This window comes from Rhinopithecus bieti, unplaced genomic scaffold (assembly GCF_001698545.2).
Source record: "Rhinopithecus bieti isolate Rb0 unplaced genomic scaffold, ASM169854v2 scaffold_13704, whole genome shotgun sequence".
Classification (NCBI taxonomy): Eukaryota; Metazoa; Chordata; class Mammalia; order Primates; family Cercopithecidae; genus Rhinopithecus; species Rhinopithecus bieti.
Window position 1 is genome coordinate 754457 of NW_016808231.1, and position 25121 is coordinate 779577.

The 25121-nt window shown below is 58.1% G+C and overlaps 1 protein-coding gene and 1 pseudogene across 2 annotated transcripts in view; both read right to left on the reverse strand.

Annotated features, from left to right (window-relative positions):
- Positions 1 to 555: 555 nt before the first annotated feature.
- LOC108538254 (nuclear receptor-binding factor 2 pseudogene) lies at positions 556 to 6647 on the reverse strand (annotated as a pseudogene). Its single transcript, XR_001888026.1, has one exon. The product of XR_001888026.1 is annotated as a nuclear receptor-binding factor 2 pseudogene (transcript).
- A 1718-nt stretch (positions 6648 to 8365) lies between these two features.
- The window catches only part of DIS3L2 (DIS3 like 3'-5' exoribonuclease 2), a 390397-nt gene continuing 373641 nt past the window's right edge, over positions 8366 to 25121 (reverse strand). Inside the window, exons 15-34 of the mRNA XM_017886189.1 lie at positions 24305 to 24519; positions 22641 to 22704; positions 21210 to 21323; positions 20234 to 20297; positions 19949 to 20120; positions 19724 to 19863; positions 19339 to 19623; positions 18815 to 19015; positions 18581 to 18725; positions 18243 to 18365; positions 15427 to 15610; positions 15092 to 15225; positions 14634 to 14719; positions 14004 to 14214; positions 13423 to 13829; positions 11457 to 11865; positions 10918 to 11048; positions 10666 to 10785; positions 9482 to 9583; positions 8366 to 8873 (exon numbers count right to left, since the gene is read on the reverse strand). Coding sequence (XP_017741678.1) covers positions 8706 to 8873; positions 9482 to 9583; positions 10666 to 10785; positions 10918 to 11048; positions 11457 to 11865; positions 13423 to 13829; positions 14004 to 14214; positions 14634 to 14719; positions 15092 to 15225; positions 15427 to 15610; positions 18243 to 18365; positions 18581 to 18725; positions 18815 to 19015; positions 19339 to 19623; positions 19724 to 19863; positions 19949 to 20120; positions 20234 to 20297; positions 21210 to 21323; positions 22641 to 22704; positions 24305 to 24519 — 3475 coding nt within the window. The 3' untranslated portion in view covers positions 8366 to 8705. The remainder of the gene's footprint in view (positions 8874 to 9481; positions 9584 to 10665; positions 10786 to 10917; positions 11049 to 11456; positions 11866 to 13422; positions 13830 to 14003; positions 14215 to 14633; positions 14720 to 15091; positions 15226 to 15426; positions 15611 to 18242; positions 18366 to 18580; positions 18726 to 18814; positions 19016 to 19338; positions 19624 to 19723; positions 19864 to 19948; positions 20121 to 20233; positions 20298 to 21209; positions 21324 to 22640; positions 22705 to 24304; positions 24520 to 25121) is intronic.

Here is a 25121-nt window from a genome sequence, read left to right on the forward strand (position 1 = left end):
GAGGACAATTGTATTCCAACAGTACCCTGGTAGGTTGAAAACCTGTTAAGCTGAATACACTAATGGAGAGTTTTGCTTTCCTGTTCTATTTTGCACTTCAATTTCTGGTGGGTTCTCAATTATTTGGCTAACTGGTTTCCAGAACCAAGCAATACACAATTTGTGAATGTTAAAGAACAAAACACAGTTCATGAGCCTGGTTGAGTAAAACAACTTTCTGAAGTAAAATAAATTATTTAAAATGGATGTTTCTCCTAAAGTGACTGGCTGTATATTTTAAAAAAAAAAAAAAAAAAAAAAAAAAAAAAAAACCTGCCACCAAGAACTATAAAAAACCCTTAAAAAGAGAGAAGGTCAAAGATAGTGATCTTACAATAAGGTTTTAAATTCAGAACCTAAACTCAGGCATGTGCAAATGGAAGCTCATCATTCCAAGAATCACCTCTCGTCTCCAGAACCTTCTTGAATGTGAAAGGCATCGCTCTGCAGAACCTTCTTGAATGTGAAAGTCATCGCGTCCTGTTGCCTCCACCAGGGCTCAGATCTTTTTTTTAAAAATACAATTACTTTATTGATTTCTTACAATCGAATACTGCCAACTAGCATTCCTTCCATTCACGGATCATTAAAAACAAAGAACAGACTTCCTTGGTATTTTCAAATGATGCATTATGCAATAAACAAGAGTTAGAACTTAAAATGCACCCTTATTAATTATGTAAACTGGTAATTGGTGTTAAGAAGCATAACTAATAATTTGGTTTCTTCATAACACAGAAATTTAAACATTTCTCCTGATAAGTCTTGAGGTTATCATTGTTATGAGCAGTGCACAGTGTGGCACATATGGTTTCATCTAGAAAGGAGTGTCTTACACACCTTAAACACAACACCATTAACAAAATGCATACATCAATGCCTGAGACAAAGTATGTTTCAAATATGAAGCAGCCCCTCAGGCTGTCATTTTAATATTTAGGTTTTGCATGATCACTTATGGCATTATAGATTAATTACATATAACATACTTTCAAACATCTTAACCTTGAAGATAAGAAAAATAATTGTTGCTTGAAAAAAATCTTCCAGGAAGCCATTTGGTTGGTATCAGGAGAAACTGACCCTCCATGAGTTTAGTGTCTGCCAGGTCGGCATCATGAGCTCAAGTCAGTGAATCAGATATGCAACATGCTTCACAGTGACTGTTCCCCACGTCCTGGCAATGCCTCTTCTCCCACAGTACGCCAGATGACGAGGCATTTCCAGGATTACCCTCGCCTGTGGCTTTCCCTTTTCATTCTTTGTTGCTGCATTAACTGTATTATTTAGTATTATTTCCTCTTCTCCCTTCTTCTATGGCCTTCCATTTTAATTACTCATAAACCCTTTCAGAATATCCTGAGAGAGCTCTATAAGGGGACGCTCTGGAGATGGAAAATCCAAGGGAGAAGATTGGGTACTGGAACGTACTTGACTTTCCTGGCATCTGCTGCAAACCTCTGCAAGGTTGAAGAGGGTGTAGCAGTTTCCGAATGCAGAGGCACGCTCCGTAACTGACTTTTCTACAAAATCAGCACCCACATTCAGCTCCTTTTCTACTGGACCTTTTAGAAGTCTGGCCTTTTCAGCCTTTACCTGTTTACACTTTCTTCCCTTAATCTTTCCTTCTCTGCCACAAGGGATTCCACGTGCCTCTTCAAATCTGCAACTGGGTTGCCTGCTCCTCTACAGTTGTTCATCGTGCTTTGAGGCTTTGCTTCCAATACACGGCTCTGCTGGCTCAGTCTTTTTCTGAAGTAAAAACAGTCGTGTGTCTGGATCCCTGTCACAGACGCCGAGTCTCGGGCGGGCGTTCCTCTGTGGAGGGCTGCGCTTCTGCGTCTTCCGCAGAGGGGCTGTGAGAGGCCTGAAGATGGGCAGTCCCATCCTTGTCTGCGTTCTACCGGGCCCTTGTCCGCGTCTCCTGGGCAAGGCGGCGCAGTTTCGTGTGGCTATGCCTTTGTAGTTCCAGCGGAAGGTCAGCCTGCTCAGCCTGTGCCAGCTCCGTAGCTTCAGAAGGACACACCACGGCCTTTCTGTGACAGGAAATCGCCTCTTCATATTTGCCTGCAGCTAATCAACAGTCTGCTCTGATGATGAGCCAGGTTGAGGGGGCCTTCAGTTACTTCCACAAGACCCCAGGGGAGGCAGCAGTGGGGGAACATGGAGGGGACAGCAGAGCAGTGTGATGCAGCTGCGGAGACAGCAGCCCCTCTCAAATCTTTAACCTGCCTCAGCCCTCCCAGTCCCCACTCTGACTCCTATCAGCCCTTGCAATCTGTGATTTCGACCCATATAACACCTCTTCGATCTGTGCCCAGCAAGGACTGGGTTACACTCTTCTGCAGAAGAGGCCCATCGACCATGCAGGTGACATAGCTGCTCCTGGCTCACGGAGTTGCCCAGGGACTGGCCACTCACCCTGGGCTCCCAGGGACCCCAGCCCAGCCTGGGCTCACACATGGGCAGAGGTTCCATGGAGGCAATGAAGATTTGTCACTGCCATGACTGTTACTTGAGGCTTTAAGTAGAAGACCATGCGCAGCCTTCTAACCGAGTGGGAACCTGAGCTTGCGTGTCAGTAGGAATTTTATCTGTTGCTAGAATAGTGGGCTGTTTCATACACCTTATGCTGAATGTACAAGCCTTGGAATCCAGTTGTGGATCATTCCTGTGCTAAGCATGAATACATTTCTTTTCAACTTCAGTTTTTACTTTTGTCCAAGTTATAAGTGAATGTAGTTTAAAGTATCAAACAGATCTACAAGGTTAAAACAGAACAAACAGCAGTTCCCTGTCTCCCTCCTCGCATTTTCCCATCTCCGAGGCAACCACTTTCCCCTCTCTTGGTTTTTTATTTTAATATTTACCACTGTTGCTAAATAAGATACTTCTTCATGTCTGAATTTTAAGCTATATATATATGCTATATAAATATGCTACACACACACAGTCTACTGATGTTCTACTATCTATTGTTGTGTGACAAACTACCCCCAACCAACCTTAAACAATGATAGTCTATTGTCTATATTTTGATCACAAAACTGCCATCTGGGCAGGGCTGATGGGACTGCCTGTGTGTGCTCTGAGGCCTCAGCGGGCCTGGCTTGCAGGCTGGGGGTCTGCATGGCTGCCCACCTGGTGCTGGCTGTGGGCTGAGAGCAGCCCCTCCACAAGGGCTTCTCCAGAGCTGCTTGGGCTTCCTCACAGAAGGGCAGGTGGGTTTCCAGAGACGGGGAAGCTGCCAGTCTCTGAAGGCCTGGGCCTGCAACTGGCAGTGTCCCTTCTACCACATTATTAGCTTAGCAGCCCTAGAGCCTGTCAAGATTCAAGAGGCGGAAAGAGAGTTTATAATCATCTTCAAGTCACACCTTCCCACTGAGGAAAAAGAGCATTTAGCTTCCATTTCACCAACTGCATTCCCTATCTTCCAGTCCTCCTGATAGAGGTCTACAGTAAACTAGATCCTGACTCGGCATTTCTATCGTGACGACTGTGTAAACGCTATGGCCAGATCGTAAACTGTGACTAGCTACCTTTTCTTGCTTGCACTGCTGTTTTCTCTGAAGCCAATCAATATTCGTCTTATCTTCACATGTGGATCATTCTGTACGTACTACGAATCCAACCCGAGGCTCTATGCCAAGTACTTCAGTGTTCTCTCAGGCTCTTCTGGGGAATGTGGCTTTCTATCCATGTCACTGTACTGCTGCCCTGGGCGGGACGTCCCGAGACGGGCTGCCAGGCACCACCCTGGGGCTGAACTGCTCCCTCGCCACTGTCCCAAGCACTTGCTCCACTGCAGCTTGGAGGACCCTGGGTCCTGTCGCTACGGTTTCCTCTCTGTGGCTTCTGCCCTCATTTCTGCCCATCTTTCCTGAGAAAGAAGGTGAGGGACATTTATCTGTTGAGAGCTCACCCGTCTGCAGTGTTTTTACTCCAGTGGCACTGAAATGTGTCTCCATGGTGGCAATCATTGTGCCCCCAATGGCCTTTATTTTGCTCTCTAGGAACTTTTAGAGCAACCTCCTCTCCTTTCACGATGGCTTTCTCACCTCCATGAAGGTGTCCACCATCTTTTCTACAGCTTTCTTTTCCTCCACGGTCTGTGTTCCCCACGGAGCTTGTTTCTTGTTTGTTTCAGGAAGTTTTCCTCCATGAAGGGCAATCCCTGGCTGTGCATGGATAGGCATGAGCGGGGTGACTGGAAGCTCCAAGCACACCAAGGGGCTTGCAGACTGAGATGCTCTGGAGGGTGGCCTGGCTGGGTCCCTGGGTTGAGGGATCTCTGAGGTCGGGTTGTCTCCTGCTGGGATGGAGAGAGAACTGACAGCTTCACCAGTCCCTGGTCATGCAATGAGATTAGATGGAGTCTTCCCATCTCTGGACTGGAAGGGGAGGGCCGGGCTACCCATGCCCTGGGGACTGCCTGGGCACGAGGGGTGCAGTCTCAGCACCCCTTATGCACTTAGCCACACATCCCCCTGAACAGGCCTGGTCCTGGCCCAGAGACCCTTCGTTTTGCCTCTGTAGGAGATGGCTCTCCAGGGCCCGCCAGTAAGATGTCAGGACAGGTCTCCTCCGCAGACCACGATGGAATCTAGGGAGCTGCCTGCCTACTGAATATATTGTTTGCAACGGTGATTCCAGCCATCCCTCTCCACCCCAGCCCAGAGGTCCCCGGTGCTGCTCAGTCCCAGAGCTGGGAGTCCTGTGGTGTAGGCTAGGGCAGTTCCAGCTGTTGCTGCTGCTGGCTTTGGAGTCCCCTTTCTCAGGTCAGCGATGCCTGGGACACTCACTCATCCTCTGCTTTCCAGGATCCAAAAGTGCTGTTTGCTCCTCTGCTCTCACCCGCCATGCAGTATGGATTGGGTTTAAAATCCTCCCTTTCTTGCCTCTTTGTGGACTTGGAGAAGGGAGTGACAGCAGGAGCATGCTACTCTGCACTCCCCATCCAGAGCCTGTAGTAATGACTTGCAGCCAGTCAGGCCTGGCCCCAGGCACAGCTAAGTGGGCCCAGGCCACCAGGGCCACCCCTGGCTCTTCTCACAGGTGCAGCAAGTGTACCCTGCTCTCTCCATACCTGGCCAGGCTCCGACTCCCTGGCCTGTTCCCAGCTCTCCATACCTGGCCAGGCTCCGACTCCCCGGCCTGCTCCCGGCTCTCCTTCTAAAGCCCCACTCAATCCACTTACTCCCAGGTCTTCCTGGGACCTCCTGGTCCATTCTGGCTAGAAGGGACCTCCTCTTCCCGGCTGGAAGGAGTTCTATGCCGGGCAGGTCACAGCTGCACATCCCATCCTGCCTGCCCTCCCAAAAGGCACTGCTGGGTAGGGCCGGCTCCTTCATCCATGCGCTTTCCTCCTTCCCACCCTGGCCCTGCACACCCAGTGTTCTACTGACCAGCTGCAGGCACAGCAGATCCTCACAGGCCTTGTTCTCTGAACACCCCGCAGTGGCCTTGAGAGGCTCTTGTCCCACAAAGGAGTCCAAGCTGTCGCTTCGGCTGCATGCGCTCACCACGGGCCCTCCTTGCTGCACTGTCCTCAGGCCACACACAACTCTGGAGAAAGCCCATCCCCACCTGTGACTTTCTCAGCCTGTCCCCGTGAAGCCTCTCTGGACACCTGCACTGTCCCCTCAGCCCTTCCTCCTGGTACCTGGGCCATCACAGCCCCTCCTGCCTGGCCTCCCACTTCCTGACTCGTGGCGGCGCTGCTGGGTGGTGGAGCCGCTGCAGTGGCCTCTGGTGCTGCCTCTGCACAGGCCTTGCCTCCGCTGGCGCCCCCTTCCCAAGCTTCATGCCCATCCCCTCCCTTCTGCGGCCTGACATCCTCCTCAGGGGCCAGGAGGCCACCACCCCAGGCTGCGTGATCCCAGTTCTTTCCTGAGGTCCTTCCTAACAGGAACTGGGGAGGCGTCAGTTTCTCTCCAGGAGGGTGGCTTCAGGTCCTTCCCCAGGCCGGGCCACCGCCTGCGCCATCTTCCCCTGGGTCCAGGGAGCCGGCACTGACCCTTCAGGGTGGAGAACATACTCACGGGCCTGTGAGCGTCGCCAGCCCCTGGTCATGGAATGAGGTTGGTGGTGTCTACCTCTCCCTCCCTCCCCACCGGTGTCTCCTTGAGGAAAAGACAGTCTCGCTCTGTGCCCTGGGCCCTGGCCGGCAGGTGCTGTGGGACAGCCCAGGGAATGGCCAAGTCCTCCTGCAAACGAGGGTCGGTGCCTGGTCACTCTTTCTGTTGAGTCCTTTTAGCGAGGGGCCACATAAGAGGTTGGGCCCCCAGTGGACCCATGAGAGCCATCCTGTGAAGGTGCGGCACCGGATTGAGTCAACCACGTTCCTTAAAGGAGTGAACGCAGACGGGGGGGCTCAGCATGACTGACGTGGGGAGAAGGCCGGGCTGTATTCTCTGAGCTCTGGGTAGGGTGTGGGTGGGGGCGGCCTGGGCCTGACCCAGGCCCTAGTTGGGCACAAAACTGCCAGGTCACTGTAGGCAGAGACCTGACCTGACCCTCGTGGATACGATTTCCACTTCCCCAGATGGGGTGGGGTGGACTGGGCTGGGGCTGCCATTGCCTCCACTGGCCTCCAGGGACCTGCCATTGCTCTGGGGCCAGCAGGGGAACGGTCGAGGCTGTCTGGAAGAACCTTTGAGCCCAGTACCTGCACGGAACCCCCTTGTTTCACCCCCCTGACTTACTCCTCCTTGGGCCGGGGGCGCTGGGGCATAGGAGACAGGTGTCCGTCTAGGTTCTGTGCTGGCCTGTAGGAAAGCTCCCGGGCTTCATGGGAGGCCCTGGGGGGACCAGGGTCCAGCCTTGCCCTGAGGGGCTCAGAGAGGGAACTTGGCCACTGCTCCTCAGCAGGGTTGCTGGGGCAGTTGTAGACGGTGGAGGGGAAGGGCTGGGCATGTCCTTCCATGTTTGGGGCTCTCACCAGTTCCAGAGGTGGCCTGGGCCAAGGGCAGCACCCCACAGCTTTACACCCCGGCACCGCAAAGGATCCCCAGGGATCCGCGCTTTGGCGTCTGTCCCTGGCAGGATACTTGGCTCCAGGAGAAGGTTCTGGGGGGCAGACCAAGGATGGGGTGACCCGTGGGCCCTCTGGACCATCTCGGGGGTGGCGCAGGGCGCCACAGACTGAAGGCCGCCTGAGGTGGCTGAGCCCTGGCGGAGGGAAAAAGGCTCCAGAAGAAGCAGGTTGCAGAGGATGTCTATTGGTCGCCCCAACAAGCCCAAAGCCCCGTCTGGAACGGTGGCAGAACAAGGCAGGACGTGCCCAAGTCGCTGATTCGTTTCATGCGGCTGCGGAGGCACTCTTGGACAAGGGGCCCATATTCGATTTGTCGTCTTTGAAGAAAAATTTCACTGTCAACCAGATCAATGAGCTTTTGTTAATACCCACACCCCGGGAAATGGGTGTGCCAGGGCAGGGCAGGATGGCCGTGCTCACCGTGGGCTTGGTATCCTTTTGTGGGCGCTCTCGGGGGGAAGCCCAAGCCCATGGAGCTTCCCCCACCGGAGGGTGAAGGAGCTGCAGGGGCTGGGGTATCGGGCTGGTGGGAGAGACATGAGGGACTGCCCCGGGGTGGGCGGCAGCTCTGCCCGGAGCGGGCATGAATTTTATGGTGGTCCCCCAGAAACGCAATTACTTCGCTAGTCACGTGGCGTTGGGGTCGCACGTCGCCCGGAACGCTCAGGATGGGACTAATGGAGGAGGGCTAGACGCGTGTCTGCCTCGATACTGCGAGAAGATAATCAGGAGTAGATACATGCCAAGGCGTTTTTCTCACACTTGCACAGTTGAGACGGCCACTACTCTGCAGACACGTCGCTAACGCCCGCTCAGGCTCCAGACGCAATATATCTGCTGTCCTGTCTACCCTTAGAGACTTGGTCCAGGGCACCAACTTCACATACATCCCCATCAACCGCAGAGAGCAAGGCCTTCCACAGCGAGTGGCTGCTCCTTGAGGAACAACTGGGGGGAGAGGGGCGTGTTGCCAGGACCCATGACCCCCACCCAGGGCCCTGGCAGATGCTGGTGCAGGAGAAGCCAGGGGCAGGGTGGGGACACAGTCACATTGCCCGGTCAGGGGTAGGGCCGCTCTCAGTCCTGCAGTATAAATTCCACGTTTTTAAATCAGGTCAGGAATGAGACTCCGTCATCACATTCTGCCACGTAAGCCGACCTCTTGGAACGTGGCTGCCGGGCGGTGACATCGACTCAGCAGCGAGGGGTGGAGCCTGAGCTGGGTCCCTTGCCCTGGGTGCAAGGGGCATTCCACTGCCCAGGCTTCCCAGAGGTACCCCACACACCAGATGGCACTCCACACTTGATTTTATTCTGTGATACTGATTTGCAGAAACCCCCCATTTCCTGGGCAGAGGAGGGCAGTAGGGCCCAGAAAAAAGGGGGGCCGGCCTCCCAGGAGGACTGGGGCCCGCTCTGCTGGGGTTACTGCTGACCAGGCCTCAGCCTTCCTTCCAGCCCCACCCTCTCCCCTGCAGTTTGTTTAAAAGTTGAGCTGCAAAAATTAAATAAAAGTAAAAACAAACCCCTGAGTTGTTAAAACCAAATTAAAATCCCCTCTGTGTCAATAGGTCCTATTCCTAAAGCCAGTGTGGCAGGACAGGCAGGTGGGGCAGGCGGCTGGCAGAGCTCAGCTGGTGCTTGAGTCCTCAGGCTCACCATCAGACTCGTCCTCCTCCTCCTCCTTCTCAGGGCCCAGGTGGCCGTGGGTGTCTGGCCGCTTCAGGATGGCGCTGTACTTGAGGGCTGTGGACTCTGCCTGCAGGACCACCTCCACCAGGCTGAAGATGGTGACGACCTGTGCAGAGCCCGGCCGTGAGGGGACAAGGACGCCAGGGCCTGATGTTGAGGCGCAGCTCCGCCTCCATCCCTGCAGCAGGACCCCAGGCCCCTCCTTTGGCCTTTGGCCTCTGGAAGCCTCTGCTTGCCTGTCTGTAATGGGGGTCCCCTCCAGGAAGAACGCTCTGGGTCAGGGTAGAGCTGGGGAGTCAGATGCATCCTGAGCACTCCCAAGGCTTATGAAACACAACCTGGGGCCGGGTCCACCTTCAGGGCACATTGTTGGTGAAAACGGTTCCAGACAATTTCTTGCTTGTAAATTCATGGCTTTTATCAGGTTCTTAAAAGGACCCCAGAAGACCAGCAGCCCTGCATTAGAGGGACATGCAGAGCCCCGCCTCTCTCTCCACTGTGGTTGCCCCCAAGGAAGGGAAGGTGGTGCCAGAAAGCAGGACCTTCAAGAGGGGGTCTGGGTAAGCCAGGAGGGCCTGCAGGCCCTGAAACCCCACCGGGAGGCTGCAGTGCTGGGGGAGCCCAGGGGACACAGATGAGGGAATGAGGGGCACCGCAGGAGGCAGGAGAGGGGTCATCAGGACTTGGGGAGCTGGGACACAGAGGGGTTCTGACCTGCTGTGCTGGCTCCTGCTCCATGTCCTCAGGCTCCCAGACCAGCGTGAGCTCCGGCTTCTTTCCCACCTTCTGGAAGTGGTGGGACCGCAGGGCCAGTGCCTGGAGTGCAAACACCAAGCCTCAGGCTTCAGCTCTGGGTGCTGCTGCCTGCCCTTCCACCCTGGAGGGCTTCAATGCTTGGAGGCGGCCCTCAGTCCTCGGTCCTGGGCCCTGCCTGGCTGGAGGGAGCTTCCGGGAGGCCCTGCCAGGCCACCTTCGGCTGAGGCAGCAGCTGAGAGTGACCAAGGGCCAGGGGTGGGGAATAGGAAGGCCCATGGCTCCGTGTGCTATTGCGGGCAAGTGGTGGGGGCGTCCAGGGCTGACTACAGGGCTGACTACACTGAGGGGTGGGGAACAGGAAGAACTGTGGCGGGCAGACACTGCGCCCCCTGCTGGTGCCATCTGTCAGTGCAGGCGGGCTGGCCCACAGGCAGGTACCTAGGCTTCGAACTTCAGGAACAGACCCCGAGGGTCAGCACAGGGGACTCTGTCCTTCCTTCTTCCTCGCCCAGCTCCAGTAGGAACACCACGTTTACTGCACACAAACGGGGCTGGACACTTGTACTCCCAGGGCACTCTGGATGGTTAGGGAAATTCAAAAAAAAAGCCAGGCACAGGGGCCGCAGGTGGTGACCTGCAGACCCCCAGGGCCACCTGGACCAACCCCTAAAGGCAGCGTAGGACAGGCCACGTCCCCCTTGAGAGAACATGTGGAATCTAACAGTCACTCATCCGGCAGGGAGCCAAGGCCAGCGGACAGTCTCTCTTCCTTGTCTTCAGGGACAGTTTCCAGAGCGGCCAAGGACCCATTCTCTGGCCTCTCGATTCCTTCACATTCCTGTAACTCAGTCCCTGAAGCTTTGCCACACCCTGCCGACGCTGTAGGCTGCCATGCTGCAGGGGCCTGATCTCTGTTCCTGGTCCTTGGGGAAGGGGGCCAGGCCGTGACCCCGGGCCTGGAGCCACCAATCCCAGGGCAGGGAGCTCGGGCCCCCGTCTCTGCAAGGCCCATCAGGTGGGCCTTTCGGATAGACTGGGGGAGCCCGAGGGGTGGAGTGTGACGCGAACTCCACAGCCTGTACCCCTCCAGTGAGGGTGGCTTGGGGCTGCCCCGCCCGCCCTGGGCTCTCGCAGGGCACCACATTGCAGTAGACTGCGCTTCTGCACGGGCCGTAGCGCCAGCCATCCAGCACGTCGAAGGCTTGGTCCAGGACGCCCATCACCGAATGGCGTGTCTGAGCGGTCCAGGCGGGGCCACTCTCCTGCAGGGACAGGTGCTGCAGCCATGGTGCCTCCTGACACTGCCCTGGGCTCCTCGAGGCCTCCTGGTGAGTAGGTGCCCAGGAGGGTCAGGAGCCAGAGGGAGGTGAGGGGCACCAGGCTGGAGAGCTCACCTTGACCAGAACGGCAAAGAAGAGACCGGTGCTGAGCTCCTGCACGCGCTTGGACGCCATGCGGCGGTCGTTGCAGTGGTCCGCCTGCTTCTGCAGGGTATCGGGCGCCATGTCTAGCTGCTCCCTATAGCCTGGGAAGAGGGGCAGGGTGGTGGGCGGTGCTGTATGGGGAGTAGGCAAGACATGAGGGTGGGAGCCTGGGGGGCCGGGAAGAGCTAGGGTTGGGGATGGGCTGCATGGTGCTACACCCCGGCAACAGATTAGGACCCCAGCACCCAGCTCCCAGGGCAGCAGAAAGCGGCCCTCTGAGGTCAGCGCCCTCCTCCTGGCCGTGTTCAGGGCTGGCTGTGGGCCCCATGCAGCTTCTGCGGCACTGGCCTGTAGGGAGTTTCCAGGCCAAGCTCCCCTACGCTTGGGTTGCCCCACCCTTGGACCTCCGCGGTCACGGGAGAGTGGTCTTGGGCCACCGAGCACCCGCTGTGGGAGTGGGCAGCCCTGAGCTGGCCCAGGTCTGCCCTGGCCCCGATCACACCCCTTACCTAGCGCAGCAGCCAGGAGGCGGTGCACCAGGACATCGGCAAAGCGGCGGATGGGTGAGGTGAAGTGTGTGTACAGGGGCACGTTGAGCGCGTAGTGCCGGAACTGCGCCGGGTCCTGCAGCAGCCCCGAGCAGAAGTACAGTGCCATCTGCGGGACGGGATGGGTCAGAGCCTGGCCAGGCCAGCTGCCCAGCCAGGCCCGGAGGGCTGGCACCACCCACAGCCTCACTGTTGGCAGCAGTGTGTGCACAGACCTGATGGGCTGCTGGCTGAAGCCAGGGAGGACTGGGGCCAGGGCCCTTGTTGCACAAGGGGACCCAAGGGGAGACCAGGAGGCTGGGCAGAGCCCATGGGTGCCCATGTCCTTTCCAGGAGACAAATCTGGCCTGCCTGGGCCTCCCAGATGCCCTCAAGGTGGCAGCACTGAGAATGGCCTGGACAGGTCCACCCCGCTGAGGACCAGAGAGCCAGGAACCCCAGGATGCTATCAGGGTAGGGGCACGAGCTGAGCCTCCCAAGTCCAGTCCCTGCTGAGTTACTGCTGAGCACCACCAGGAGGGAAGAGTCTCTGGTCTACCCTTCCCCAGCATGGGGCTGGGGCAGCTACCATCGCCAGGAAGAAGGAAGAAGAAAGAAAGGTAAGGGAGGAGGAGGAGGTGATGGCAGCGGAGTAGGAGGAGGAGGCGATGGTGGAGGAGGAGGAGGAAGAGGACGAGGAGGTGGTGGTGGCGGAGGACGAGGAGGTGACGGTGGAGGAGGAAGAGGAGGAAGTGGTGGTGGAGGTGGACGATGAGGAGGAGGAGGCCTGCAGTTTTGTTGCAATGGGGCTGCAGACAGTGTCTGCTGGAGACACAAGCAGAAGCCAAGGAGCCTGTGGGTCTTTGTTCAAGGAGGCAACATCCATCCTCCCATCTGGCCAGAGTGGGAGGAGGGAGAGAAAGCCCAGGACCCCTGCCTTGTGCAATAAGGGCCTCAGGCTCCTGGGTGCTTCCTCTCTGGCCCAGGCCCACCTTTGGTCGGGGCCATCCTCATCCCCTCTGGCACTGATCCTGCCCAGCTGAAGCCACACTTCACCTGGGCACCTCTGTGCTCACCAATACTCCACACCACAGCCGCCAAGAGAGGCAGTTTCCAGCCTGTCAGACTTGGCCCTTCTCATCTCCAACCATCTGACCCTCCCAGGGGCTGAGACACAGAGGGCGGAGTTCCAGAGACCTTTGTTCTGGGCAGGAGGCAGGGCTGGGACAGGGGAGATTGACCCAGAGTCTCTAGGGACCAGCACATAGCCCGTCCCAGCTGGGGCCACAAGCCCCTGAAGCTGCTTGTCCTGCAGTCCCCAGTTTTCAGGGCTGAGTGTAAAGGCCAGTGCTGCTGCCTGGGAGCGAGTGAACGGGTTCCTTGCAGAGGTCCAAAGTCACTCCTGTGTGTCTCGCTGGCTCCCTTGCTCCCTGGCTGCTGCTATATACATCTCACCCTCCCTGTGCCCCTGTGGCCAGACAGACACGCCAGCTCCCATTACTCTGTGCACATGGGCCCTGGAAATCCAGGGCGTAGCTGGTGGTGACCTGCGTGGGCTCCCTAACTCCCCACTGGTCCCTCCAGCCCCTGCTGGGCCCTGGTTAAGTTGGGGGCAAGTCTCTGGGGGAGGTGGCACAGCCTCCACTCCCAGTACACATCTGGGCTTTGTTCTCAGCGGATGGCCCCACTTCCCCAGGATGACCTGGGTGAGGCTGATGAAGGGCCCTGGCCCCTCCTGGCTGGTGGAGTGCTCAGGGTTGAGTGGGATGGGTGGGGACCATGGCTTTCCCCACCAGGCCCACCTCGTCCTCCTGAGATAGCCTCTGGTGTCCTGATGCAGAAGCTCACTAGGGACTGCGTGTCCCTCACGCATTCTGTGGCTCTCTGCTGCTGCCCTGCCCTGTCCCTAGCACAGTTCCCGGGGCCGAGGAACAGGAGCACTGCAGACCTTCTGGGACTCCCTGCCATTGGATTCCCAGGCAAGGGCACGTCGTGAGCTCCCTGGCAGGCCGAGCCAGAGAATGCAGCCTTTCAGGCTCTGGCTGACTCTGGAGCGGCTCTGATCCCCCTGAAACTCCAGCTTAGCTTGTACCTCCTTGAGAGGTGATGGCATTAGAGGCAGGGGCATGGGAGGGCCCCAGATGGGGCAGAGCCACTGGCAGTTCTGGGACTCAGGGGCTGCTGTGCCATCTCTGCCCAAGGCCCTAGAGCCACTGGAGTGTAGAACACAGACAGCCCCGCAGGCACGGCCCAGCCCCTTCTCAGCTGTGGGTGCCGCAGGTGCTTTGCGCTGGCAGACACTTGCGAACTGGGGGCAGGTCAGGGCGGCCAGGCCCAAGCAAGGGGTCCTGATGGCTTCAAGCCCAGCAGAGCCCTGAAGTGTCAGAAAATAAATCCACTAGGGTCCAGCTGAAGCCATCCAGTTCTTGTAAACAAGACTGAACTCTGCTGTGTGACCAAAGCCCCTGAAATACAGCCTGTCCCTGCCCCTGGCTGGGCTGGGGCCCAGAGCTGATCACCAGCACCCACTTGGCTCCCGCTGGCCCGAGGGTCTCTGGGGTCTGGTCCCAGGATGCTTCAGGCCCTGGCATGGGTGAAGCTCAGCCTTGGGCTGTGACAGCGTCCAGAGCAAGCCCAGCTGTCCACCCCACAGGCTGCCACCTCCCTGCACGGCCAGGCCTAGGCCCACGGCCAAGGTCCGTTTCTTTTCCCACACTGGCCAGAGGCCGACAGCTGGTTCCTGGACTCACACATGCGGGTGGTGGAGGCTGGGAGTATTCCCCGGGACAGGAAAGCCACAACGGGACCCTGTCATCTCCTCCAGGACCCCCAGCCTGACAGAGGTCTCGGTAGCCCCTCAGCTCTAAGGCATGTTGTCCCCTTGAGCAAGTCTGAGCGGAGGCAGCGGTCAAACTCAAGAGCTCAGGGTGCCCCCACTCCTAGTGTGCTGGCGCTGGGGTTCCGCCTCCTCTTCCCACCCTCCCGGCAGAGGAGGAGCAGCCCCGTCCACCCAGCCATGTCCAGAGCAGGGCAGGAATCACTGGTGGGCTGTGCTTGCACGTGAAGTCACGGGTCTGGGCAGGTGTGCTCCCGGAGTTTGCGAGGACGGGGCTGGACCCCTCCCTTACCTGCACGGGACCAGGGCTGGACCCTCCTTACCTGCATGGCCGGGAGCACATGTTGGTGAGCACCTCCTTCCGGGCCAGTGAGTACCTTGTCATCTCCCAATGTTTGGTCAGGCTTTTCTAGAAGCAAATCCGCAGAAACCCGTGTGACGTGTGGTCCAGCTCGGGAGAGACTCGGGGCCCCTGTCATCCGCTAAGTACCTCATGCCCAGCTCTCAGCGCGAGGACTGCCTGGGGCTCAGCCCTGCTCAGAGGGGAGGGTGGGAAGAGGCGCAGCTGCCCACAGCCTGGGGCCCACACTGGCCTGAGGTTAGTCCCTTCCTGGTCTTGCTGACTGCCTGGACTCAAACTGGGCTCCATGCTCTCGGGCCTAGGGCACCTCCCGTCCCCTCCCAGGGTCGACCTGGTGAGATTGTCGCCTCCTCCAGGACCAGAGCCAAGGCCCTGGGTTTCTTAGCTTCGCCCCGGGCACGAAGCACCTGAAGTCCGCACCAGGAACGTCCTGGGTTCCTACAATTCCAGCCCCCGCAACTCCTGAAAGCCTCTGGGCCCAAGACCAGCCCTTTTCTGGCCCACAGGACCTCCCGCCCTCTGCTAGGCCTCCAGGGTCCCCGCTTAGCACAGTCCTGGTGAGGGGCAGGTCCATTGTCAGGGCGTGTGACCCAAGGGGCCCTTCCTACCAGGGCTCTTCTCCTCTATAGGAAGACCTGGCTGAAGGGGAGGTGACTCTGGGGGGAAGCAGAGGCCCTTGGACCCCCCACCTTCCAGGGTCTTTCTCTTCCTTTCCCCCAAGCAGTAGCCTCCCCTGAACCCTGCCCAGCACTCACATTGAGGCTCCTGCGGAGCTGAATCCACGGGCAGACCCCATCTGGTCGCAGAATTCCACCAGGTCATTGAGATCCTTGTCTGGGGTGGGGGGGTGCCGGCGCAGCAGGGCCGCTCGGGGAAGGCGCGGTTGGATCCTGTGGGGCCACTGCCATGTTTGGCCCAAGGCATGAACTCCTCCACGACCTGCAGAGGGTGGGTGGGAGGGAGGGACCGCTGGGGTTGGGGGACAGCTGCTCAGGCTTTCCCACGCTGCAGCCTGCCTGGCTCTCTATCACCCTTCAGGTCTCAGCTTGAAGACAACCTCCCAGCTGCCTCATCTCATGTGTTCCGCCAAGTCCCTGTCTTGCCCAGCACTCCCATGATCTTCCCTGCACCAGTGGGTCTACACCACCTTCTCCTCTGACTGGTTAGCTCCTGTGCTGGCTCTCCCAGAGGGGGACCCTGGAGAGCAGGGAAGCACCTATCTATTAAATCATTCACCGCAGCAGCCCCAGAGCTCAGCAGCCCACCCAATCCAGAGAAGGCACCGAGGAAAGATCTCTGCTGAATGACAGGATGCCTGGAACCCGCGGGCAGCCCTGGCTATAAGAGGGCACTATGCTCGCCCAGGTCATGGGAACCCAGGGGCCCCGGCCCAGCCCCTGCTCAGAGGGCTCCCTGGGGCATGTGGCAGTGGTGAGTGGACAGAGGACGAGGACCCCTCGGTCCCAGGAGTGCTGGGCTCCCTTCTCCCTGGGGATGGTGCCTTGTTGGAGGGAAGCCTCCCGACAGGGTCTCTGGGGGTGGACAGGATGGTCTAAGGCAGCAGGAGGGAAGCGCTCACCAGGGCACAGGGCAGGAGTGGGGATGGGGTGAGACCCCAGAGTCACCCTTTCAGGGGCTGCTGCTCTGGCTTTGCAGCACTTGGGTGTCATCAGATTCAATCGTCACTGTGAATGGACGTGGCTCCTGATGGAAGGACTGAACAGGTCAAGGTCCCAGATTGAAGGAGCAGGGACTGATGGGCGATGCGGGACGTGAACCAGGCAAAGGCTGGGGGGCTGGTATCACACAGCACTGAGGTCAGTACCACTGTCCCTATCATCAAATCTGGGGCAGGAGGCCCCTCCTTTGGCGGGACAAGACGATCACAAATGTGCACAACACCTAGAGCCTGTTGTGATGGGCGCTTGGGCATGTCCTTATGCCTTGGTGACCAGGATCCCCTTCATGGGGAAAGCCGCTCCCTTGGGGAGACATGGGGTGATCAGGGCCTTGACCAGGCTGGGGGGACTCTGCCCTCCCTGCCTTCCCCCAGGCTTCATGCCCAGCCCCAAGCTTTCCCCTTGAGTGAGAGAGGTCAGGGAGGAAGCTCCCGCAGGCCTGGCCGCAGCCGGGGCCCTGCCATCAACTTCCCTTCCTGGAGGTGTGGGGAGTGCTGCAGGTGAGCCTTGTCATCTGGCCACGCTTGTGGAAAGAAAGCCAGCCAGAGAGAGAGAGCGCCCTGGCATGCAGAGCCCCTCGTCCACCCAGGGTGGGCCTGCCAGGGCAGACGTGTGCCTGTGCTCCACCAGGATGTCCTGAGAGCACATCTGCCTCCCTAGGGAGCCTGAGCTGCAGAGGAAGAAGGGCTGGGAAATGCCCCAGGAGGGCGGGCACCACCTGGGGAGGAGGGAAGCCAGTCCAGCACCCCTAATCCCTCCTCTGTGGGGACTTTTTTGGGTTAGGTCATGGCACACAGTAAGGCAGATGACAGCTGGGATGTGTGACCACAAGGATCAAACTTCAGCCTACCCTTCTATCACATAGGACACCCAGCAGGTAAAAGGAGGAGCGTCCATGTTGCCCTCTGGGTGGCAGTAATGTGCCTGTAATGTGCCACCCCACCTCCCAGCCCCTAATCTGTGCTTGTGCCCACCACTTCCTGCCAAAAACCCTGTGTTCAAGCCCTTAACCCACTACAAGTCTCCCAAGCCCAGGTCTGACTCTCAGCTCCACAACATCCTTGCTGTGGGATGCTGAACAAATCACAGAGCCCTCCCCATCCACCCTCTGTCTCAAATGCAGGACAGGGGTCACAATGGCACCTGCTCAGGGCTGTCACGGACCCAGAGAAAACAGGTTCTGCACTGGCAGGCCCTCTGCCCGATGCATGGAAAGCCCTCAGGATGCAGGCGCTGCTCTCCTGTTGCCCCACCTGCTCCCTACACAGCCAGCGGGGGGTCTCCTCAACACGCCCTGTGATTTTCATCCCATCAACTCTGTTCCTCAATTCTTTTGAAGCCTCCCCTGAAAAGTAGGCTGCAGTCCCCGACATGAACACTGACTGTTCTAGGCTCACCTGTATCACTGTCTGGTGCCATTAGACTGTTCTTACTTGGATTTCATAATAAGATATTGTGAATCCAAGAGGAGTCAAAATCCCTGCTTGAAAAATATCTAATACTGGTCAGGCCATCAGCACCAAGATGCTTCAGATGCACACCATCAAGCATACTTTTGCCCTCTCACTCCATAAAGACTACCACGTGCCAGGCATGGTTCTGGACTTTTCTCCCCATGCAGTCAGACAATCCTCTTGGGCAGGAGCATCCAGGCTATTGTGTGGTGCCTGCTTTCCCCTCCAGCCCAGCTACAGGAAGAGGGACAAGTGTAGCCTTAGGCCCAACCCTGGGCTGCGTTTTGCAGTGTGGCCAGCAGGGGGCAGCATGGCCCCATAGTGGGTTGCACTGAGGCTGCAGGCTAAGGAGGCCACCAGGGCAGGCAGGGGTGGAAGGAGCAGGGCTGTGGCGGGCAGCGCCCTGGTTACTCTCCTGATTGCTCTGGCCCCACCCACTATGCCCAGTCCCGTTTTGGTTTAGGACTGCAATATCTGGGGGGCCTCTCAGGGCTGGCAGCCAGGCTCCTGCCGCTCTTAGTTCCTGCCAGGGGCCTCCATATCCCTTCTCATGGTCTTCAGCTAAACACAAGGACACGGACAGGAGGGGAGGGGACAGGGAGGGAGGGCGGGGCCACTGCGGAAGCTCTCCCCTGCCTTATGACCACAAGACTCAGGCAAGGCTGCTTCCCTGGCACTCCGGCTACCTGCTCCTCCCTGACCGCCAGCACAGTCCCAGGAGCTCACCGCCCTGGCCCCTCGGACAGATGGAACAAGTGCACTCTTCGTGACTTAACGTGTGGCAAGCCTGGTGAGGCTTTGGAGGAGAGGCGCCAGCCGTGCCGGGCCCTTGATGTGGCCTGAGTCCTGCTTCCCGTGCGGTCTCAGCTCTCCCTTCCCTCTGCGGGGGCTGGGAGCTCGGGACAGCCGCCTGTGGAGCTTCTGGCGCCAGCCAGGTGGGTCACATCAGCAGGGACCCAGACAAAGGTCAAGGGCACTAGAGGGAGGGAGCTGGCACCACAGAGGCGCACTCCCAGGCAACAGCCTTGGCCATGATGTTTGAGCGCCAGCTGCCAGGGGGGCCTGTTTGTGCCGCCCTCATGCTCCTTCTGATGCTGCCAGTAGCGGGGATGCGGGGGTGGAGAGAACAGGTGGGCTCTGGAGTAGGAGTGAACTGAAGGTGGGGGCTGACCGCCGCTAGCGTTCTGTGCTGGCCGCACCATTGGGGGTGGCTGGAAGGTGCGTCCCAGTGGGAGTGTGGCGGACAGAAGCGGTGCAGCCGAAGCCAGCTGCAGCAGCCAGGAGTGTGCCCACCGAGTTCAGTATAGTCACCATTGCAAATGCGACTCCGCACCACGGTCAGGGAACTGAGCTGACGGTGCAGGCTCAGGTGGGTTGGTAGGGTAAGTGGGCGGGTGCAGTGGCTTCTCATCTGGGCGTCAGCATATGGACCACAGTCCACCTGTCAATTCCCTGTGGGCCAACCGGTGGCCGGGCCCCAGCCGCCGCCGCCCTCCGTCCTTCCTCCCTCCTCCTCTCCTCCTCCTCCTCCTACCTCACTCCCTTCTCCTCCTCCTCCAAACCCCAGTCGTCCCGGGATGGGGTAGCTCCAGCTTAGAGCCCCAGGCACTTCCTGCAGGAACCCAGGGCCAGAGAGATGCGACGGCTGTTTACAGATGACTCCGGTCAGCAATGGCCCTCCCCTGAGCCTGCCTCCTCGCCTCTCCTGGCGGACAGTGCTAGGGTGCACAGGCCTGGGCAGCCAAACCTCGAAAAATGCCCCAAGTAGCATCCTGTGGTCAGGGCTTGCGCCGCTCCACACTCTGGGCCACTGGGAGCCCTGAAATTCAGGACGGGCGGAGAGGGGGCACTGGGGGACCTGCTGCTATGGGGAGCGTACGCCTGTCCCCTGGACCGGCCTCAGATCTCGCTGCTCTGACTGTGGGCCCACTGCGCCGCCTAGTGCCGACCCCACTCCTCCCAGCGCAGGGGCACAGGCAGATGAGGTCACTAGGCCTTGCTGGGGTGATGGGGCGCTGGGAGCTCAAGGGATCTGCCTGACAACTGCTCTCCGACGGGGCTGCGCGAACGGGCATGCCGCCAGCTGATCACACTTCCAGAACAGCAGCCAAGGCCTTGGCGAGACGGGCGCCTCGGTCCCAGACCTGGCATCGGGCCGGAGTGCTGCGTGCGAGCCCGCACCACCATGGGCCCCACCACTCTGGACGGTCTGGTGGGTGGGCGTTTTGCTGCTGACAGGGCCTTGCAGGCCAGGACCCCAGTCTCCTTCGTCACTTCACTCCCTAGCACCCTTCCTCCCTGGGGTCTGGCGCCTCCCTGCGGGCAGGGAGGGGACCCGGAGAGGGAGGTGGGCCAGGCTATGAGAGCTTGCGCGAGCCCCTTGCTGTGACAGACAGCAGGGAAAGGTCACCAGACCCTGCACACAGTACACACTCCCCACAGCAAGGGTGACACTGGCAGAGACACAGGTTCCCACAGTGCACAAATGTTCCTCTAAAGAAAGAGCATCAACATCAATACACGAAAAGCGGGACGCTTCATGCATTTACAACAGGGCGTCCTTCACCCTGAAGGTGCCTGCAAGCATCAAGATTGTGCAGAGGCAGCCACTGGGTGCCGCATTCCTGCTGGCTCGGGTGGGACCTGTTTCTGTCGCATCTTAAAGGACGATGCTGGGAAAGGCTGCTCTCACCCTGGTGGGGCCCTGCTGCAGCCAGGCACATTCTGCAGCTGTTTTTCTAGCTCCAAAGGAAGGAAGTCCCCAGAGGCTAGGTGGCCACATTTGGGCCCTCAGACCTTGCCAAAGGGAGGCCCAGTGGCTGTAATGGGCTCAGAGGTGAGGAGATGAGAAAGCGGTGAAGCCATCTGTGCTTCAGAGGAAGTCTGCCTTCCCTGACCATCGAGGAACTGGATCTGAGTATTTCTCTGCTCAGCTGGAAGGGTGGGGCTGGGTTTTGATAGTCAGGGATCCGAGGCATCTGTGGCCAGGAAGGTCCTGTCTGGCAGGTGGTAGGGGTTGGGGGGTGTCCTTCACCTCTCCTGGCCCTGCCATCAGTAGAGGAAAAGAGACGAGGGGCTTTTCCTCAGTGGTGTGCATAGAATGCCAGCCCTACCACTCACTTGCTTCTTAAGCTCATGGAATCTCAATTTGTTTCCTGTAAAATAAGGAAGCAATGTTCAAGTTCCTGGCCTTGAATAAATAAGACATTATTATTATAATACATCCTATGATGTGACTGGCCTGGGTGCCCCAACTCTAGGACTTGGGCAAAAAACACAGCAAAGGCAACATTTCTGTAAGTTTCTTCTGCCTCCCCTACCCTCACCACAAAGCCTCCCTCTGGCAAGGAGCCAGAGGTGTTCCATTTCATATCCATGCACCTGCTAAAGTGCTGAGAAACTCACCTCACCCCTTCCTCACACAGGGCACTCAAGAGAGTGGCTTTGGAAATGAGCGGGGACCAGGGCAGAGGGGCAGGGCCAGTCCCCGAAGCTGAAAATGTGTCCATTTTCAAAGGCCTAAGGCAAATGTGGGACAGAAACAGCCTCTTCTGCCCTCAGCCACCAGGGCCCTTGTCACACTCTGTGGGAGGCTCCTGCTAATGCAATGAGGCCACTCACAGAGCGTGTTCAATTAGCTCTTGCTGAAAACTGCTAATGTGGCTTTGATAAGAATTGCTCCCAGCCAATTTCAGCCTCATTTCTTCTGCAGACCAAATTTTCCACACTTGGGCATATGCTCCCTGTAAGCTCCAGAGCCCTGGGCTCTGCCGAGGCCATGAAGGCAGCTGCTGGGCCTGTCTCAGAAGCTGTGCACCCAACCATGGCCCCTTTTCCATGGCTGGGCAACCCATGGGGTGCAGGTGATGGCCACCTTTAAGTAGAACCTGCTGTGTTCTTAGCGGCCAGAAATTGAGTGTAGTATTGTGGAAACCGCAGGGCCCAGGAGGCAGGGGTCTGTGGGGCACTGAATTGCAGGCTGCTGGGTAGAGAAAGTGGAAGAGATCTTGGTGGCAGCTCTGTCCCGGGCCAGGCCAGGTGGGGCTGGGGGCCTGGGAGCTGGAAAGTGGAGGCCTGGCACGAGGGAGCTGCAGGCAGAGCCCCTGGCCTGGGTGTGGGAGGGGGATGGGGAGGGAGTGCAGCTGCTTGACTGATGGACCCCCACCCACAGCTGGCCGTGCACCCTGCTGCCAGCCTCCAGCAGAGGGTGCCGTGGCTGCTGGGTGGCCCACCAGTCACAGCTTGGGCCTCTCACTGACCCCTCTCCTCCTGGGCACGCTGCAACCTCCTGAATACATTGGACATTCCCATGAAACCACAGGGAAATGAATAGGGCCCAGTTCACAGGCATGGAAAAGCCCAGAGAAGAAGGCCTCTGGAGTCAGACATCACAGGCCTGCAGGGGAGGCCAGAGTCAGGTTTCCTAGGCTGGGAGGCTCAGTCCACCGCAGGGCTTTTCTATAGGTGAGTGGGCGGGGCCCTGATGCAGCCAGGCACATTCTGCAGCTGTTTTTCTAGCTCTAAAGGAAGGAAGTCCCCAGAGGCCAGGTGGCCACATTTGGGCTCTTATGCCTTGCCAAAGGGAGGCCCAGTGGCTGCAATGGGGAATAAGACGGGGCTTGCTGGTAGATGGGGCCAGGCTGACAGTGCAGAAGGCCCTTGTCAGCGTAAAGCCAGCCCAGAAGCCTCATTCACTCCCCAAGTTCGGGCTCTGCTCCCAGAGGTAGGGGCAGGCCTGCAGACTGGCAGCAGCCCTGCCCCCAAGCAGAACCAGGTGCCAGTCTGTGCTGTGTGGCCTTGCAGAGTGTGGTCATTAGGGCTTGCTGGCTGCTTTACGGTATTGACACATAAGCCTCTCTCCAGTGCCAGCCCCTGCCCAACCGGAACTGGAAACAAGGTCCTGAGGAGGGGTGGCACAGGCATACAGAAGTCTGGCCACCTAGGGGAGTCCCCACAGTGCCCCCAACATCTTTGTTTGCTGCCCTGCTGGCTCCTGGCCAGGGGTCCCTTTCAAGCCTTGGCAGGGGAAGCTGGCTCCGCAGACTTGGATCAAGAACAGAACTGGGCCATCGCAGACTTAAGGAGGCATCGACTTTGGTTTTAAAATTAGGCTTTGGGCACTTGGATGTTCAAGGAAGAAGGGTGTTCTGGAACGCACAGGTCTTTCTCTCCGTCTCTCTCCTGCACATACACATGCTCTTACACACACACGTTACCAAGGCAGCCACAAAAACGAGAGAGAAGCCTGGGCTTCCTGGGACCTTGAGTGGCTTTCTGCAAGTTGGAACAAGTGTGCTCACATCTGAAAACTGCTCCTGCCCAAACGGCTGCTAGGTCAGATCCCCTTCAGCAGGGCCACCACCCCAACCACATAGCCACTAAAGTCTGCAGGGAAACAAGCGCAGAGTGGTCTCTGCACTTCCTCATCACTCCTCACTGGCCCCTACACCCAGTGCACGGGGAGGGGACTGTTGGCCCTAAGATGACGAGGGAGATGGTGTCTTTGGGAGGCCACAGAAGTGACAACAGAGGTCCCATGCCACGGTGTGGCAGGGCTGGATGTGGAGACTGCCAGGCACTTTGCTACTCTCGGTCCATCAAGTCTCAGAAGACAAGAGTTCTCATGTCTAGCAGGAGAACGGGGAATTCAGTAAGCTCGAAGGACTTGCCCAAGCTCCCAGACCCAGGGTCCCTGACACCCTGTCCACTGCTTTGTCCTCAGGTGACCCTGCATCGTTTGCTCTGAACCCTCTAAGGAGGAGGGAGCAGCAGGATTTCTTTCTGGCACCTGCCAAAGGCTCTGCTGACAGTGGGAACTCAATGCAGAGCCCACCCTGAGAGCACACTGCTTGTTTCCAGGCCCCCACTTTGCCTCTGCCTCTGTCCCGCTGCAGTTGGATGAGGAGGGCAGCAGCAGCATGGAGGCCCACGCCATGGCCTCCCTGGTAAGGCTGCCTCCTCCTGGCTGCCTCAGGCTCAGGCCCTTTCCTGTCTGAGTCGTCCAGGGCAGAGCACGGTTGCTTTTCCTGCTCTTGGTTTCCCGTCACCACTGAAGGTGCCCTGTGCGGCCTCTCCTTTGCTAACACTCCTCCCAGCCCCCACAGAGATGCACTGGGCCCCCGGGGCAGGGCAGAGTGGGCCACGGGCCATGGCAGCAGTGGGATGGGGAAGGCCCCTGCCCCTCAGATGCCTTGGCCCACGTGACAGCATGGACCCTGGGTACTGGGCCTCAGGTGAGCCTCTTTCTAGACTGGTCCAAGAGGCAGTTTTTGTGCTGAGCTCGGAGCTGGGCAATGAATCCAGGCATCTCCCATGTTTTCCCTGATGAGCTCCGTACAGTCAGAGAAACCTCAAGCATTCCCCAGGTCAGTCCCTCGCCCAGCCTGGGTGTGGCCCAGGGTCCTCAGCTGCTAGTGCTCTGGGGGTCCTTGGCTGTCACACTCCCTGGCCCCCCACAGGCTCTCGCTGGCCTGTTTCTGGCCTCAGCCCTGCTCCCTTACCGGACACAAGGAGATCAGTGCCTCTGTTCCCCAGGGAACCCGTGGGGCCTCCCCATGGGTGACAGGCATCCAGACTCTTACGCCACCCTGGATTTTCACTCTGCCCACTCTGCTCCCCGTACCCAAGCCCACCTTGTCCACTCCGTTCCCTGTGGGGCTGTACAGGTTCAGTCCAGGCATCTCCCTCCCTGGCTCCATGGTCCTGTGGGCTGAAACTAAACCAAATCTCATCAGTGAATCCAGACTGTCTTTTTCTGGAGGCTAGTTTTCCTCTGCAGACCATAGGCCGTGGGGCGGGGAGGGTGGGAAACACCTGGCCATGCCCATCTACGTATCCCAGAGCTGAGCAGCACATGGAGGAGCTGGTGAAATGTCTGGGGACACAAATGAGGCATTTCAGCGATAATGATTTGCTTATTTGCTCCACAGAAAATGCTGAGTGCCAAACAAGACTTATTTTCAGGGATGGAAGCACAGCCCCCTAGTAATAAAGGACTAGGAGTGGCAGTTATGGTTCCTGGAAATTCCCTTCAGCTTATCACTGTTGAACCAGAGGTGTATGAACTTGGCAGACGAAAGCCAAGATGGCTTCTGCTGGCCTAATGGGACACGCTGCATTTGCCTCGATACATTCTTACTGCCTGTAGATGGTTATCACTTAAATCCACCACAGGTGACAGGTGACAATGTGACTGGGACTCATTTGTTGGTTACATGATGAATGAATCCTCTCCTGCAAGGGTAGCCTGCCTCAGTATAAACATGAAACACAGAAGGTTAAAAGAAAACCTCTCTTGTCTTGGTTTTTTTCCACTGA